Raw genomic sequence first — 19232 nt, forward strand, 5'->3', positions numbered from 1 at the left:
AACTTTTCTATTAGGGAATCTCACAACAAAAATTGTTTCTAGAGGTTTCACAAATTATTCTTTTGACAACATTAGATGACCTATTACCACCTAAGCATCCAATCTTATATCTCCAAATAACTTAGTAAGATAGTTAAAATTTACTTTTCTTCAACTACAAGTCAGTTTGAAATAATCATTTAACATGTTAAGTAAAAAATAATAACTCCATTTAAGTAAAAAAATAAATTAAAATATTTTTCACTCTACGCTGTACCTCTTTCCTACATGGCATGTTAGCGTGCCACAAACTCCATTAAAATTTTAGAATTTAGTTCAACTATCAAGTGCAATTGAAATATTAGTAGAATACTCGATAAAAATGTACACAATTTGCTTTCATGTAGGAATTGGGAGAGAGCTAAAGTGCAAGATAATTTTTTATAATTTAGCTCGTACAAAGAATGATGGCCCAATAAAACTCTCGAAAAAGGAATGATGACCGAATAATACTAAGACCCGCAGGACTGACCCGGCCAAACTAAAACAATACCGAAAATAAAAAAAAAAGAAAAAACTCTCCTAACACTTACAAATCGCCCGTGCATATGTCCTTTTCTAGTTTGTAAAGCAAAATATACAAAGATTAATGGTGTTATACAAGATTGATGATGCTGTATACACAAACGAAAAAGATACTGTGTAGGTGTAGTTAAGTTTAAGAGAGTAAATTGCCGCGCATCTTAGGAACCAAGATTACAGAAATAAAATTTTAAAAATAAAAAACATACGTAATAACAATAAATACTTGTTTTCCGATTACATATTCTGAAACTTTAGAAAGTCTTACAAGAGTCTCTGCTCGCATACCAAATTGGTGAGAACATTAATCAAAGACTTGGGGTCAAATATAATCCCCACTTTTGGGTCGCGCAGTGAGTCTACATTAACCTGCAATGAGTGGGAAAACAAAAAGATTGATTCATACCATCGTAGAAGTCGCAGCAAAATACCGTGTTGCACGAAAATACAAAATATTCCTTAACAACAGAGTTCACACTTGACACGCCATAACAGTTTTAAGTGTTTGGGGAGCACAGGGGATGCGCCGTGTAGCTCGCGCAATGTGTACTGTGCGGCAAAGAGATATGCTTGATGAAGCTCTAAGTGCGTTGAATGATTACTTGGCATTAATTAAGCGACTAATAGACCACAACGCCTGATTGGTCCCAATTATATTCTGCTTTCAACTACAGTAGCCATAAAATAATGTGTATTGCAAATGCAAATGAAAATGTATAGAGCTTGTACTACAACAGGAAGCTAAAATGGTATTCACTGCTTTCAACTATAGTGGCCTCTAATAAAGCGTTTTGCAAACAAAAATGGCTATCAACTACAGCAGGAAGTTAACATGGGATTAGAGCGCATAAGCAGAAGCATCAATTTGGTGCTTCTGTTTTTATTGCAGGGAGAATCTATTGCGGCAGCTTCAATATAGTGCTTCTTTTGGAAGCATTACTCAGAGACCGTTGGGTTGAATGTAATTGTAAATGAAGTATATTAGGAGATGCATACAATTGAAAATGCGGCAATTATAGCTATATGCATCTACAAATAATTTGTATGGATGCTTGTAGTTGAGAAGTGCATCTATAAACATTTTTATTATTTTATATATGGAGTGCAAAGATTACCTCCAATGTATAAAAAAAAAAATTATATTTGAAGTTACTATCTTCGAATGCTGTAGTTGAAACTGCATTCAATTTGGGTGTAGTTTCAACTACTGAAGTTGAGCTTCCTCGTGCACTTCCAGCTACAGCAATTAAATTCAAATGTATCAAACCAAACGCTGAATTTGAATTTGCTTACAGATGCAACTATATGCAATCACAATCTCTCGATAGAACTTCATGGAACAAAATTACGCTTTACAGCAGGACAAACAGTCCGTGTGTCAAATACAATTTGATGAAATTTAGAAAATAAACTTCGGCACTATATATGTAGAGCCAAGAAAAAACTGAAAACATACCGCACGAAAGATTCCTTGAGCAGCCAAACATTCAATATCTACAGGGACCCGACCATCTCTAGGAACCAATAGGGCATTGATGTAGTCACTAGGCTGCACAAGATACAAGTGGAAACGCACTTATAAAAAGAAATACAGCACATAGATGAGATGCTCTTTCATTGCATATGTAAATCTTAAAAAAGTAAATCCTCTTCATTAGTTAAATTAACCTGGTTTATTGATCTATCAATTCTATGCCCACCGAGCAAGACTAACATAGATGAACGGATGCGGTTCAATTTTGTAATATGCAGTCAAAATAATAAAATTATAATGCATGGGACAATAGTCTAAAATAATGGAGAGAGGCTTAATGGCACACTCAGTAAGCACTAGATATTCCGAAACAAAAAAATAAGCTTGAGGTTTTCTTTATGTTATTCTGAAGAATGATTGTGTAAATACCCGGAGCAATATTTCATGATTTCTCGTGATAAGTAGCTTAAGCACTAATCACATGAATGATGCTTAACTGGTGGAGAGACCACACACTTACTATACTTACAGGATTCTTTAAGCTTTTGACAGGATCTCCATAAGTTCTATTTAGAGCATCTGTTATTGCAGTTACAAAGCCGGAAGCAGATAAACCAGCAGTTTCTCTGTCATGTGAACCATTCAGTAGAAGCACCTGCATTCATCAAGAGAAACTAACTTTCAGTTCTGAAGAGCTTTTAAAAGACGCATAGAAGACGCAAATCAAAATGTCAAGAAAAAGCATACAACGAAAATAGAAGAATCATTATGAGCATATATAGTAGAACATAAACAAGCATACAATGAAAATAGAAGAATCATTATGAGTATACATAGTAGAACAAAAACAAGCTCAAACGGAAAACCCATTAGTTAATTTTGTTGCTAATAATTTCAATCTTAAATCAATTTCTAGCTCAAACCAGTCCTTTCTATAACATAGAAAGAAAAAAAACAGGCAGGTATGGAAAAACCATTAGTTGAAGATCTCTCCAACAAACAAAGATCTCAATGAACACAAAGATCTCAATGAACACTACCTTCGGGATAGCTCTTGAGGCAATACTCTCGCCAATGCCATGCAACACCTGAGCCACCATAAGCAAAAAATGATGTTACTCAGCCGAACAAAGAAGTGATATGTAACAGAGTGATATTTCGATACAAAAGAACTTAAAGAGTTAGAACTGATCATTTCCTAGACCTGCATATTTATTGATTAGATCACACGGAAGATAAAGAGTTACGATAATGACAACTTACTGCAGTTCAACCTCACTTAAAGGAACCAACTTTTACAGTAATGTGGAGATAGAAGTATTCCAAACTATTTTTAGTAATTGCATAAAAAGTGTTAGATAACTTAGTGGCAACTATTCTGTAAGTATATAATAGATATCAGGATATTTTTGATTTGTCATAACCTAAATGATCAAATATTAAGACAACACAGTACTGCTGAATGGACAAAACAAGAGAATAATCGACATGCGCACCAGTGATGGACAAATGGAAGTATAAAGTGAACCCATGGCATAGACAATGCAGTCCACTTTACTTAGCTGCTCCAGAACTGTAGGGTTTGCTTCAGGAAAAACCTATACAGCAAAGTAACAATCACATCATAAGTTTCAATTAATGAGACATTAGATGGACATTCATTTATAGTGTTCAAAAATTTAAATTAACATGAAAGTGTACTTTTTCTGGCCTCCTAAGCTAGATAAACAACACCCTCTAATGACTTTGGTGCATAAAAATTTAAATAGACATGACATATGAAAGGCTACAGCTTGAAATATAAAGAAAACAATTATGTAATATGCCACAGCTCATATAAATCTCACTAACCTCATGCAGTAAGTTGCTACCCTCACTGGACATGTAAAAAACACGTCTAATTCGTGAAGGCAGCGCCGAACATGAAGCAGAATCCTATCAAAGACAGCGGTTAGAAATATAGAAGAAACAGCGAGAGGTTCATGCAACTGATAAAAGTCAACCAGATAATGTCATCCAATGAGGTACACAGGTTAAGAAAGTGATCCCCAGATTTTAACCCATGAAACTTAAATCCCAATTAAGCAGCCATGCTGCTGTGTCTACTCTCAATATTTTGAGCTCAAATGCACTAAAATATGAACCTTATTTAAATATTTGAACCAAAAGAGAATTCAAAAAAGAAAGCTAATAACAGGTACTTGTTCCAAAAAGCCTAAACACCATGTAAAATCAAGAGGCAAAGGAATTCAATAGGCAAACACTACATTTAAGGTCCCGAAGTCTCATGCAAAAGAAGTTTATCAAAAGTTTTGCAAATATGAGTTTGTAATTGATGGAGTTATTTGTCAAACAAATGGACATAGAGAAAAAGGAAAGAAAGAAATTTTTTAATAAAACCTTGTTGCCTTTCTCAGTGATAGACAAAATGGAACTGATGTCAATCAAAGTACAAATAATAAAGGTTCTCTATTCTCTCTTTTGATAACACAGTAAAATTGCTTAAAAATGTGTAGGAAGAACAGCAACATGCTTATCCAAGAATAACGATAAGGATGTAATTGATTTCTCATCTTCTTCGGAAATAATCAACTATTTTGAATATGAAGTAAATATATCATAGCATATAAATCCTGCCAAAAGTAAAAGACAAACAAGAAAGCAAATTTTGATAGAGATAATAAGGTAAGCTATGCAAAAAAAAAAGTATACCTTATTTATTGGCTCAGTACGTCCATTTGTTGGGTGTGAAATTTCATTTTGACCGCGTATTATTGTCCCGTCCTAAAAAAAATTCAAAATATAGAAAAATGATGATCAAGATAAGAGTAAAGCATTTCCAACTTGTATGATCATAACAACAATGCATTATAATATATATATATATATATATATATATATATATATAGAGTTGAGCTAGAATGCTATCGGTAGCAAACGGGCTCCGTTGCCACCCATTTGTTTTCGATGATGGAGCCTTCAAATCGACGATCGGTACCGTTGAACATGATCTATACCACTTGAAGTATCTAGAAATCAAATTTCAAATCTTTTCGACATCATTGGCCTAATGATCAAAGGGTTTCAAAATTTGTAATTTTAATGGTAGATATGAAGTGTTTTCTCATTTAACGGTGTAAAGCTATCCAAATCAATTGAATTTTGGTCGGAAAATTCTTTAAACTATTTAGAACAAGATCTATATTCTGGATCTTGATTACAAAATTTCTATCATCACTTTTTAGAGGATATTCACTTTCAGCCGTTTATTTTTACGTCCACTTGATAGACAAGAGAACAATATCGGAAAAGCATGAAATTTGATTTCTAGATACTTCAAGTGGTATAGATCATGTTCAACGGCGCCGATCGCCGATTTGGAGGCTCCATCATAAAAAATAAATGGGTGGCAACGGAGCCCGTTTGCTACCGATAGTATTCCAGCTCAACTCTATATATATATATATATATATATTGATTTATTTATTTATTTATATAATGAATAGGATATTCCAGATTATTTGACAGGGTAATCCTAGCAAGTTCTAGAAAACAGGTTCCAGAAAATCCAGTTCTTTAGGAATATTCTGCAATCCATGAGCCAAACACACAGTAAGAACAAAAAGGTGCCCCATATGGTCCTTTGATCTATTCCAAATAGAAGTTCTTTAAGGGCGCGTTTGGTTCGAAGTCGGAATCGAAATTGGAATCGGAACCAAAATAAGCTGGAATCGGAATCGGAATGACTCATTACCTAATTCTGTTTGGTTCATCACCTGAATCGGAATCGAAATAAATCATTCCCATTGTCGGTGTTTGGTTCATGTGGATATAAAAAATGTAATCAAATTAATATACTAACATTATCTTTATAATATATTAATTTAAATTCAAATTAAAAATTAAATATTAAAAATTTACATCAAAATTTTGAAATAATGTCAAAATTTTAAATCTATTTTTTTAAAAAAAATTAAACTTTGAAGTTGAGTAGATAATTTAAAATATGAAACTAAATTTTGATTTATTCAAATTCAAATTTAAAATTACAATTTAAATTTTAATTTGAATACATAAATTTAATTTAAGTTTGAAATAAAATTTGAATAACATTTTATATAAATTAAAATTTAATTTAAATTCAAAAGTCATAAGTTAGATTCAAAATACTTGATTAAATTTTAATTTTTAATTTAAGTTTAAATTAAAATTTAAAATTATATATTTAATTTTAAAATTTTAACTCATATTTTAATTAAAAAAGTTGAAAAAATAAATTTAATCCGAATAAATATCCATTCCGTCCGGATTCAACTTTCAATCCGGCCTCCTAGGCCAGATTGAAAAAAGAGGTGATTAGGAGATTCCCATTCCACTCGGGGATCGTAATCGGAATGGAACTCCCGCGTACCAAACACCTACAAACGGATTTATCCATTCCGATTCCGATTCCAGGGTAAAAAAGAAACGAACCAAACACGCCCTAAGAGAAGTTGCATAATTATCATAATTTTGTGATATAATCTTTATGTAGCGTGCCAACAACTTCTCTTGAAACAGAGGACTGCACTCACATTTTTTATTTAGGACGGCATAAGCATACCTATAAATTGCTGCAGCACCTTCCTATGTTCCTTGCATATAATATATGTGAACCATTTATGTTTATCATACAAATTAATCCTGATGGATTGGACTTCCCACAAAGTGATACATGGATCATAACAAGCAGATATGTCAACTGGTTGTGCTGGTAGCATATATAGCTAAAAGAACCACAAAAAGAAAATCAAAACTAATGAAGAAATCAGGTTTCTTCTCTTTGCACAAAAATTGCACAACAATATGTGACTAACGTAGTTCTCAAGGCTCCATGCACATAAATGAGCTGCTTTTCTAAGATACTATGACTACAAAATGCAGTTTAATACTAAATGACTGTAGCAAGCTGAATAGATGATACAAGTAAAGACTTAAAGAGGACAACAGATAAATCTGGTTCTTTAGTTATTTCATAATTAATTGCATGGAGATCAACAACACTTGAGAAATTGTTTAATTCTTGAATGACGCAAATTAGGATACGATACAAATTATTAGACAAAATGAATTAGTGATAAAGAAGGCATAATACCCATAATTCACATCCGAGAGTAAGCCTGTCATTGGTGGAGATTACAGGAAGTACAAGACTTTCCCTGGGGATTTCTGAAACACGAGAAAACAAAAATATAGCAGCATCCAAGGACTGAAAGAATATACGGGCCCCAGCAAAGAAGAAGTTTCCAATGCTGCAAGTATTTAGTAATCTGTCATGCCAAACGCACTAAATCCTAAAGGAGTTAATTACAGCTCTTTGCAGATATGACAATGTCTTGTCGGAAAATATGAAGAGTTCTGCCTACATTCTATAAATGTCAGAACAAGCATGAAAATCTACTGAAATTTTCCAGTAGAAGGATTTATCAATTAAAGCAAATGAGTAGCAATTTGATGACTAGAGCTTTTTTATCGGTCAAGGCTCCCAAAACAGAACCAAGCGAGTCAGAGCCTTATAAAGAATACTAAATTGTCAGCTGATAGTTAGAATTATCTACTACAAATTCGCAAGCTGAATAATACAAGGAAATCAAGAACCATGTCATGTGCTACTGTAAATATTGCTAAACAAGTTGTTTTGCGTAATAAAGAAAAAGCCCTACATCATACAAGCACTAGAAAGTTTTCTAATTTCCTATTCTAATGTAAATGTCATGTACATTACGTATGCAAAAATGTTCTCAGTGCAGCAAAGCATCAATCCTTCAAAATGTAAGAGTGCTTTGGAAGCTATCATGATATCATCTGTGAAATTTTCTTGCAAATGCTAGGGGCAACAGTGATCCTCAGTTCATTTCATTAAGTCACAGCAGCAAGCACACAGGAGAAAAAATTATAATGGTCTATATATTATGTACTTTAAAAGAAGTTACAACATAGGCATAACTTCTAGTAAAATATTTCACCTTAAGAAGAATCACCTGCCATTGCTGAAGCAAAACGATTCATCCGACCGCCGGAGAATCTGCATGGTAGAAATTTTAGTTTTAATTGTCGCAAACAAAAAGATCCTTTTCACAGAGGAAACACCATCATAATGCAAAAATATGTCCAAAATCCAAGATGTTAGTCCTTTTCATTAAGAAAACAAAATCACAGTGCAAATATTATGGCCAATGTCTAAGATTATCGGTATATGAGCACCAATAACTCGAGAATGTGTGCTAAGCACCATAATTTCAGCTTTTTATCGTATTCACAATAGAAAAACTATAATAAATGAATAGATGCACTGAGATGGAATGTTATGAAATGTCCTCAAATGACAGCCACAAATCATGTAATAACAAGAACAATTTTTAAAGAAAACTTGGGATAGCGTCGTGCCACTATTGAACCCCTGGCATATTTTTTTTGGTCACATGACCACTGCTCCACTGTCATGTATGTCGAACTTATACTTGTAATACTACGATATTATACATGTTGATAAAATTATATTATGCAGAGCAGCAGCATCAAATTATTTCAAGCATTTTGCAAGTTGTATTGTAAGCAGATTAATCAATAAATGATTGTAAACCTGGTTTTGAAAATAAGCCAAAAATGCACGTATTGTCTCCCTGTAAGGTCGTGAAACACCATCCCACAAAGAGTGCTCCCCTTCGACAATTTTGTACCTGTCAAATTCTCAACTCAGCACAACACATACAAACCTCCACCAACCTAGGAATAAGTAAATATTCAGAAATATTTAAACTAAATGATGCAATGCTGAGCATTATCAAATCTACAAACTTAAGGTAGAACAAGAGGTATGTGTGTCCTGAAGTATAAGTAATAATAATTCAAGGAAGAATTTTTAGGCAAGTCATTTCAATTCTGGTGAAACAAAAAGTGGCTTCTAGTTGTCCTCAAACCAAATTTATAGTTGTTAGCATGGCGAAAGATAGATGAAATCTTTTGTAGCATGGAAGCATATTCATCTAACTGATTCTTAAAATGCAAGCACTGAGATAATCAAATAAAGCGACAACTGTTCCATTTGCTTCAAAATTTACTGAATAAACAAAATTTGATATATAAAGCATATTTAGTGGGACTTGAAATAGTGAGCGTCAGATAGCACATAGAACAAAAATGGATACCCTTCAGAACCAGATTGGGTAATTCGGACATTCAACTGTGAAAAACGGTATATATATTTTACTCTTCATACATCAGGTTCAGGCAAACTTAGTCAGATGCTGACCTCAAACTAATTGATCATTTAGCATATGCATTTGTGTCTGCATGATTATAGGGATGCAAATATTTTAAACTTTTGTGATAAGCGATCTCAACAGACCAGTCTTAATGGCGGGAAATTCACAAAAGTATTCGGAAGCATCTCATCTGATATGCTCATCAACAAAGAACACGATAGACTCTACTTTGATTAAGGTAATAGAAGCAGGATGAAATACCACTCCAATTTGGCTTCAGATGAATCAAGAGGTAAGCGATGCCCAAGCAATGTCCGAACAGCTAGAGCTTCGGAAGTGCTTTCATCAGACAATCTCAAGCATCTTGATCGTATGTCTCCAACAGCTGGTCCGCCTGTGAAGTACAATGAAAATTTTTAAAGGTTCAAACAGTTTATCTGATTTTTTTTTTCTTTGCAATGTGTTGAGCGCACAAAATTTTAAAGGTTCAAACAGTTTATCTGATTTTTTTTTTTCTTTGCAATGTGTTGAGCGCACAAAATACAAGAGAAAACCTACCGAGCACTCGAACAATCTCAGCTGTGCTTCCACCATCATCAGACACAGGAAGCACATGAGCAACTCGAGTTGTAACTTTCTTTAACTCTTCAACAACACCGTTAAATGCAGTTCCACCTGAACCAACCATTGTGCAATAATCAGATTCAGCAAAGATGGATACAAGCACACACATACTAAACAATGAGACAAAAAAGGCGACACAAATAACTATAATGTTTATGACAATAATAAATTCGCCCTACTAAATGCTCTCTCAGTCAAAGCAATAGCGTGCCATCCTACTAAATTAGTGATTCACGGTAGTAGATAAGCACGGATGCAAATCTCCACAGGATTGACTCGGAGTCCTAAGCTTGTCAATCTCCATTGGATTTACTCCATTTTGCGGGTTCTGTAGCTAGCATCATCTATAAGTCTCTATAGTGGAATTGAGTATCATTACTTAGTCCCAGTTGATAAAACAAAATCTACATGAAATTATAATCTCGTTTAGCATCTCTTCTGAGTCAAAAGCTCTTATCAACAGTTCTATCTCATTCCTCTGCTGGATTGAACACAATAAGAACCAAATCGACCGAATTGAATCATCAAAAAGCGCAGATCGAGAGAGAGAGATAGAGCGTTACCTGAGAACACGAGCAAGGAAGGAACCGAGCTAGGGATAGATCTCGACGAAGGAGAGGACACCTCGGCCGCCATTAACGGGGAGGATCTGGAGGAGGATCGTGCGGGGGAGGAGCCCTCGAGGGGGAAGAGGAGGTGGGAGGGGCTGAGAGAGGGCGAGGGGCGGCGAAATGGGAGGAAGAGGTAGGGGGAGAAGGAGGAGGAAGAGGAGGAAGGGCCCAAGACGCCGAGTGCCATGGTCTCTTCTCCCTCTCCGCCTTTTATACGCGCCCCCTCCCTGGGTGCTCTCTCTCTCTCTCTCTCTCTCTCTCTCCCCTCACAACTCGTTTTCCGGTATCTTCGCGATCGAAACGTGGAGTGATTGGACGACGATGCCCGAAGAGAAAAATTGCGTATATGCCCCTGAGAATCAGCGGAATTGTCTTTTTTTTTCTAAAAAGTATTTAACTAGCTACCAAATATAGCCCTTTTTTATTTAAAAAGTATAAATTTCAGGGGCATTTTTGTAAATAATTCCCGCCTACCGAAGGGACGGTGAAATACGAGGAATTCTACACTGTCACACTTGCACCACGTCATCAATAACAAGCCAATTACATTCTTTCATTCAAACAAAAGTACAATAAAAATATTTTTTTACAATCATGATGGGACATATATTCTTAAAAGGATTAATTTGATTGGTTTGTTACGCCACGTCACTAATATACTCGTTGCGTTGTAGAATTTTTCGTGAAATACGCTAACACCTGTTTGAAATTAAAAATTTAAGGGATAACTACGTAATTTCCAAACGTTGGGCTACAAGGAACTATTGGCTGCACCCGGTGCACCACTTCGTTCGAGAACCACACTCCTATGAATCACCGTTTATTTCATATCCACCACTAATAAAAAACAAGATGCCGCGGTGCACAGATGACGTGGTGAATCGGGTTCCGAAAATAACTTCTCGGAACTAACGGTAGGAGATACTCACCTGTTTGAACAGCTGTTCCATATACTTCAACATTCTTAAAAATAAAAAATAAAAAATAAAAAAGGTTAGCGGTGGAACCGGTCCAAGCCACCACAAGCCTGAGCCTGGCCTACAACAAAGTGGGCTTCACTAGGCCATGGCCCAATGGTCTAATGGCCCAAAATTACAAAGAAAAAAGCTCTTAGCCCAAACCTCGGCCCAAGCCCATCTCCATTGGGCCTCCCATTGGGCTAAACATGGCAACATGCCCTGGCCCAATGGTTGCTTTCTTACATAAGTATTATTCTTTTTTTTATTTTTCATTTTCTATAGATAATGAACATTAATTATTTGAAACATTTTTAATTGAAACTCTTAGGCATTTTCATTTATTCTTGTAAGAAAAGTTAGAAGTCATAATTCTTTCATGTAAATCAAAGAGCTCAATCCAAAAGGGGGAAGTGCTACTGATATTATACATTATCCTTAACCCATGATTAGTTACCAGCTTTACTTTCAAAAAAAAAGAAAAAGTTACTAGTTTGGTGATCTTATATCCATATAAAGTTCCAATTACACCAACTCCACTTGAACTTTACCAAAAAAGAAAGGAGAAAAGCCTAACCCTATTCAACCCTACCTCTCCAAATTAAATTGCCTACATTTAGATCATGCCAAGAAGAGCAACGACTACACCATATTTTTATTTAAGTCCAATCAAACCAAAACACACCCAAAGTCTATGCATTTTACCAACTCCCTCAAAATGGTCCTAATTCACTATTAATAACCCAATCTAGTACTATTTTTAGATAGGCATCCAAAGTAGTTGAATTTTGAATAATATGCATTGGGTAGTCCCCGTGCTATTTTGGTGTTGCAACTTAGTCCACACACTTCGTTAAGTATAAAAATCCGACTATTTCAATGGTCAAAGACCAGCAATTAACTAAATTTCAAACTTAAAATCTTAGATAGCGACTATTAAGTCTTTAGTTAACTACGCTAAGTATACATGATCAGTTCTGAGCAGTTCTATTATGGAATATTGTATAAAATAAAATTTACTGAGCAGATTCATTCTCTTTGTTACAAAATCAAAGCCATAAAGTTAATTACATTATGCAAAACGTATAGGGACTAAGTTGCAATATCGGTATAGAACACGGAATTATCTAACATTTGAGCCAACTTTTAACCAAACTCCAAACCTTTTCCTACTTAAAACAAAGCCTCTTACCTCACCACCCCTGCATGTAGAGAGTAGGAGAAATAGGAGAAATGGATCATCATCCTCTCAAACCCTCCTCTCCAGTTAAGCTCCAATGGTTTGTATGCGCACTCGCGAGCTTCCTCGGCTTCCTCTTCTTCTCCTATGCCCTGCTAAGCGCCAACATTCGAAACAGCGCGACACTGCCATCTTTCCAACACTTGGTATCGAACCACGCCGCGATATCTCCCGTTGCAGAAGTAGAGTACTACTACTCTAGTGTTGTAACCAACAAAGAGATCAGAGCTCTTGCTCCGGTGTACAATGCTGCAGTGGTGCCTCTCTCTTCGAGTGTCGAGGGAGAGTGCGACGTGTTCGACGGGGAGTGGGTCTACGACGAGGAGGCGTACCCGCTCTACGCGGCGCGGCAGTGCGCGTTTCTCAGCGGCCAAGTGAATTGCCGGAGGAACGGTCGGCCGGATTCCGACTACCAGCACTGGAGGTGGAAGCCTAAAGGATGTGAGCTTCCAAGGTAAACAAAAAAGACCATGTTACGTTATGCAAAATAACTTCTTTTTTTTTTTTTGAAAACTTTTAAGTTATAAATTTATAATCAGACAATATTTTTAATATTTATATTCAACATATTAGATCTAATAAGAGTATAATAAAGGAAATTAATATAATTTCCTTTCCAATGCACATACACTCGCTGTCACGGTCCGATAGGTGACGAAATTTCTCCAATGCCTTATTGATAGTTTGACGTTTTAACTCCGTAATTTTCGGAAGATCACGTAGGTTTTAATATAATGTTAGTACGTTACTAAATCTGAAAGAATCTTTTATCCATACGATTCATTCTTTGTATTATTATTTTTTACCATGCCCTTCTTATTTGAAGTATTTTGACATATGTCATAGTTATAGAATTGAGTTCTTAAAAACATCCGAGTTTTTGATGCTGGTATATTTTCAATTTTTAAATTAAAAGACTTGGGGTTGCTCGTTGGGGACTCGAGGAGTCCGACGAGGGGTTCGATTAAAGGCGAAGGATCGGACTGTAAGTCTCGGGGAGGAGCAAGCTTGGCAAAATGCTTGGATTGGTATTCCGCTGTTAAGTCTGGGAGACTTGTCCGCGTAAGGGACTCGAGAAGGCTGGCTCGGGTGTGCGACACTTGAGCGCCTCGCGAAAATTTTTGAGGCGAAAAAGCTAACCCCTGCGTTAAAATAATAATGATCCACTAAAGTTAAGTTAGTAGTTGAATAGTATGACCTAGCTGATAAAAATAATAAAAAAACAGATCTAATAGCGAAAACTTACCAGCATTAAGTACTTAGTATTTTTAAAAAAACAATAGTAGAACTCGGTAGTTATACGTGATAATTATATAAAGTGATTATTCTATCTACTTTTTTGGATAAATAGTTTGTGGATTTTTTTTTTTTAATCTTAAAGGTACGGTGGGACGGAGATGTTAGAGAGGTGGCGAGGGAAACGAGTGGTGATCGTGGGAGATTCTCTCAATAGGAACATGTGGGAATCACTCGCATGCATCCTCTATTCCTCGATGCAACACAAATCACGCGCCTACGTAAATGCGAAGAGCCATGAGTACAAGATGTTCCGAGCCATGGTAGTTGACATTTTTCTCCCGTTTAAACTTCGATGTTCGCCTCGAACTAAATTACCTTATTTTCGTGCTTCCTCTTCTTGCAAGGATTATGATTGCACTGTGGAGTTCTACTGGAGTCCGTTCCTCGTGAAGCTAGAGCAGAGGAAGGATCATTCCAAGGTGCTCAACCTCGACGAGCTCCCAGACACGGCCCAGCGATGGATAGGCGCGGATGTCATGGTTTTCAACTCCGGTCACTGGTGGACTCACCGCGGCAAGATGAGAGCGTGAGTAGCTCCATTACAAGCCCTAGGATCACTAGATAATGATATTAGCAGAACTGATATTACTATTAATGTAAATAAATAATAACAATAATAATAACATAGACAAGTTCTCAGATGCGTATGGATCTAAACAACATTGACATGTTCAACTAAAATACCTGTGCTTGAGCATTTTCTGATGCGCAAATGATGCAGCTGGGACTGGTACGAGCGACGGGGAAGGGCGGCGGAGATGGGGGAGTATGAAGCCTTCAACAGAGCATTCAGGACCTGGGCCCGATGGGTCGGGCAGAGCGTCGACACGGCCCACACCAGAGTCTTCTTCCGGAGCATCTCTCCAGAACACAAACTGTAAGTAGCCCAGTGGCCCATGAACGAGACATGGCATCATCTTCTATACATTTTCAAGTTCATCACAACCCTGCACAACTCATCTCAGGATTTAGGCAAATTACTGCTTAAGAAACAGCTAGATTAACATGAAACAGCCAAAATATTTGCACAGCCTTTCAGCATTGCATTTTAAGCTAAAATGAGCATCAAGACTCGAAAAGCAGAAACCCTAAAATGAATATCCTACTAAAAGAGCAAAATCTAATTAAAAATGTTATTGCTCATTCTAGTAGCTCTGTTCAGAAAATCTATTGTAGAAGCTCTAGCCAACCGAAGCATACCCTTAGAGACTTACAATAAAACCCTTTTCTTGGGTACAAGCAATCTACAAGCTGAAGAGCAAGAAGGGAAAAAAAAAATTTTAAAAAAACATGTAGGTATCCCACTGAACTAGGACCACCATGATTTGCAAAAAAGAAAAGTAAAATAAATAAATCACAAAACAAGGCATACACTAAGAATGTCACATGCTTTTCTCTGCACACTAGTGTGTGCTTCTGTTCACACTGATCTGCAATGTGATCTACAATAGCATAAAAGCCCAAATTTTTGCAGGGAGAACTGGTGCTACAACCAGACCACTCCGTTCACCAATGAGACATATAAGCAGTATTTTCCAAGAACCATGATCTCTGTAGTCGAGAGGAACATTCAGAAAATGAGAAACAAGGTTAAGTATTTGAACATCACCCATTTATCGGAGTATAGGAAAGATGCGCACACCTCAGTGTACACCACAAGACAAGGGAACCTTTTAACTTTGGATCAGCAGCGGCAGCCGAACCTGTATGCCGATTGCAGTCACTGGTGCCTCCCAGGGCTTCCTGATACTTGGAATGTGCTTCTATTTGCCTCCTTGATGGGAACTCCCTCTAATGTTTCATAGTCTTATTCTACTGGTGATTTTGTGTTGTCATTACTTATTCTTAAACTGACATTGAGAACAAAACAGAACTAATTGAAGAAATAGATGATATGTCAGTTGAAGTCATGGCTGTGTCAGTTAGTGAGGACAGATTACAGAAAATATTTAATTGGTATTTATCTAATCTTACATTGTAACACCATTGTTGAACTTCTCCATCCTACTTTTGTAGCACTTCTCCAGGTAAGAGTGAGACGAGGTTCTCTCATGGCTCGAATTTGTAGAACCAATCTCAATTATAATGTAAGAACTCTGTCACACTTCCATGCATATTCGAATTCAGTAGTAACTCAACGTTTATAAGAGTACTACTACAGACTCCTTAGACTGCTTCCCTTAAAATAATATACTTACAACCAGTTCTATAATATTTTTACAAACTTATATAAGGCTAAATTTTACTGGTATAAGTTCATGAATCAGGAATCAGGAATCTAACATATAAATCCAACCATTCGAATTCATGAATATATAGAAAGTTTGTAGAATGTTTGTAAGCATGGTATTCGTGCAATTAACAGAGTAAGCCATTGAACTTTCAATTAGCTGAGCCAACTTACTCCAGTACAGCGAGAAAAGATACAAAACGAATAAAACTGAAGCAACAAAGTATAAACCTCAAATCAGAAGATTAAATTGAGGTGTCGAGTACAAATTCTTGGTGCAAATCCAAAGGAAAACAGAACAGATGTATTGCCAACAATAATCAACACCACTCGAACTCCATTTGGAACAGAAAAGAACAATGGCCTAGAAAGCTCGTACAATTGAAGAACACCATTTTGCAAGGCAAGATACAGACCTTAAATGACACAATAAGCACAAAAAAAAAAAGCCAAGAAATTCTAAAAATTAGAGCACTCACAAACGTACAGAAGCGCTTGTAATACCAACAACATGCACCGCAGCACAACGTTGTTTAAGTTATATTATAAATCATAAAAAGACTTATTTGGTCGACACTTATAATAGCAAACAGTTAATCCCCAACTGCCCCAGTAATTAAAGAATAATGAGTAAAGTTAATGACCTGAATAAAGCAGACAAAGGTTGCTTATTACAGATGATGCAAGTTAGAGAATAATGTGAGATAGGAGTTGAAGAACAAGCTATAAACATAAAAATTTATCTATCAAAGTTTGCAGAAGTCCAATCAAGATATACTTGGACGGCTTAGATGAAAGATAGTGAACAAAGTAAGAGTTGACAAACCACCATAGCTTAACGCCGCCCAAATTGTAAGAAATGCCTATGCAAAATTTCAACAGCATACTGCGTCTGCATATGGTGTGAAACATGCAGGGTTGTCATATTGTGGTCAAGCAATCTCCTTTTCTTTTTCAGAATACTCAAAGACATGCATAACTAACAATCAATCATGGTTCAAACTGTTTCCGTATAAGATGCAAATGAAGTGTGTTATGCAATATAAATGCCTGCAATAAAGTCATTGCGTAGCACTACCACAACCAAAATTAGCCAAGAATAAAGGCATACCGAAAGGATCAAGGAAAGGACAGCAAAAAAATTACCACATTCAGCTTGATTATAGTAATATAGGATGCTCAAGTTAGCAAAATACAGATCAAACTGGAGATTCTCCAGACCCAAAAGGAGTAGATTAGTTTACTAAGTTCCAACAACCAAAACTAAGAGAACAGACTGCATTCCACATCACTAACGACAAGTCGCATGCCATTCATCAAAGCAGGTAACAAATCTGAAGAATTCAGCAACCATTTAAAGAGTTTGCTCCCAAGAGTTGTCACACACCTGAATCATGCATCCATATCACAGCTCAATCAATAAGTCAACAAGTGGCGAACAAAGGAGGCAAGTACTACATTGATAAAACCAGAAATGGAATGATCACATCAGAGCAACAGATAGAAGTCCTCAAAAAGAATTGCAAACAAGTCAAGGAAAACAATCAAATCAAAATTCAGCCAGAATCTTTCTACTCTGAAGTTAAAAAAGTCATATTTTCTATATAGAGTTATACAAAATTTATCAACAATATAAAAGTAAACAGGAAACAATACATTAAAAAGATATAAATAGTTCTGGTCTCCTATATTTTCTAATATATCTATCAATTATCATTCATAAGTAAATCACAAGTGTCATTTGTACTAGACATAAGCACAAATATTATTGAAATTAAGATAATTGATCCTAAAATGATTTAACCTATCAAGTTGGGCAACATCAGTATGATAAACAGCATAATGAAAGTACATAAAAATCAAAGAGGGGGGATCACAATTTCAAACAGATGATGAACGAAATGAGGAAGTCTAGATTCAGTACATAGGAACTCACTATGTGAGAAAGATCATACATTTCTGCAAATGCATATGTCAAGACAAGATTGTACGTTTTTGGAGAACTAGTATTTCATTATATGTTTATCAAGATAATTCAGTTTTAAAACTACATTATTTTCCTTGTTCTTACTTGTGCTTACTTTATTGTTGTAATATAGGTAAATATGCACCCTATCTACCTCCAGCGGTGCCTTATATCTTGTGCCTTACACCTAGGCCACAAGCACTTTTGTGTGCCTAACAAGTTACAACTTTCAAAATTTTGGCTGGTCTACCATAAAAAAGTCCAAAGTGACATAGAGCTATGTGCATCAAAAACTTTAACACATCACATCATTAAATAGTCGTCTGTATATTCATTATCACCTGAAGCTGAAGTCAAACACAAGTTTCAACTTTTTTCCTTTCCCGCTCCACGAATTGTTAGAGTATGGAGCAAGTCACAACATTACATTCATAACGAGAACACCTCCTTTTGCAGACTACTACAAATATATGCTAATGATTACAGAAAATTATAAAAACATAAGGCACGCATAAAACATGCCACACGTACATAAACGTACATACGGCATATGTTTTCTATTAGAAGATAAGAAAGATTATACTCGTAGCTTCTTTCGTAAACTAGGTGCTATAATCAAAATTATACTCATCGAATTTGTGGAAAACATCAAACTTCTAAGTTACAACCAGACAGAAAAATTAGATACATGCCAACAGGCCACGGCCAAAAGACTGCTATTCAAGATAGTTATAGGGCACTGACACACCAAAGAGCATAGAGCATCTCGCTAACAACACGCACACAGACAGAGCACACATGCAACAGGAGGCAACAAACACAACCAACCACAAAAGTCATCACTTCTTTACCACATTACAAAGGAGCTATGCTAACATCTTAAAAAATGAAAAAAGACAATCCCCGGCAGACATACAAAGTAACTCAACTTGAACAAAATAACAACCACTATCAATTTTCATTGGCAGGATGAAGGAGATCCCCTATTGTCCCCATAACCATGTAGCCTAAAAGAATCACAATGCCT

General features: G+C 35.9%; 2 protein-coding genes across 2 annotated transcripts; one reads left to right on the forward strand and one right to left on the reverse strand.

The window, feature by feature from the left end:
* Positions 569-10803, reverse strand: LOC109722593 (uncharacterized protein YNL011C). Its single transcript, XM_020250689.1, has 13 exons — positions 10467-10803; positions 9838-9954; positions 9541-9673; positions 8658-8754; positions 8056-8099; positions 7170-7326; positions 4748-4819; positions 3887-3970; positions 3532-3633; positions 3076-3123; positions 2565-2690; positions 2018-2110; positions 569-930 (listed from the first exon to the last, which is right to left on the reverse strand). The coding sequence occupies exons 1-13, from the start codon at positions 10699-10701 to the stop codon at positions 826-828; spliced, it is 1413 nt and encodes a 470-aa protein (XP_020106278.1). The 5' UTR covers positions 10702-10803; the 3' UTR covers positions 569-825.
* Positions 12704-15915, forward strand: LOC109722111 (protein trichome birefringence-like 40). The gene is made up of 5 exons (XM_020249996.1): positions 12704-13164; positions 14092-14269; positions 14354-14535; positions 14731-14886; positions 15484-15915. The coding sequence occupies exons 1-5, from the start codon at positions 12704-12706 to the stop codon at positions 15812-15814; spliced, it is 1308 nt and encodes a 435-aa protein (XP_020105585.1). The 3' UTR covers positions 15815-15915.

Source organism: Ananas comosus, linkage group 16 (genome assembly GCF_001540865.1).
Source record: "Ananas comosus cultivar F153 linkage group 16, ASM154086v1, whole genome shotgun sequence".
In the NCBI taxonomy this organism is placed as follows: domain Eukaryota; kingdom Viridiplantae; phylum Streptophyta; class Magnoliopsida; order Poales; family Bromeliaceae; genus Ananas; species Ananas comosus.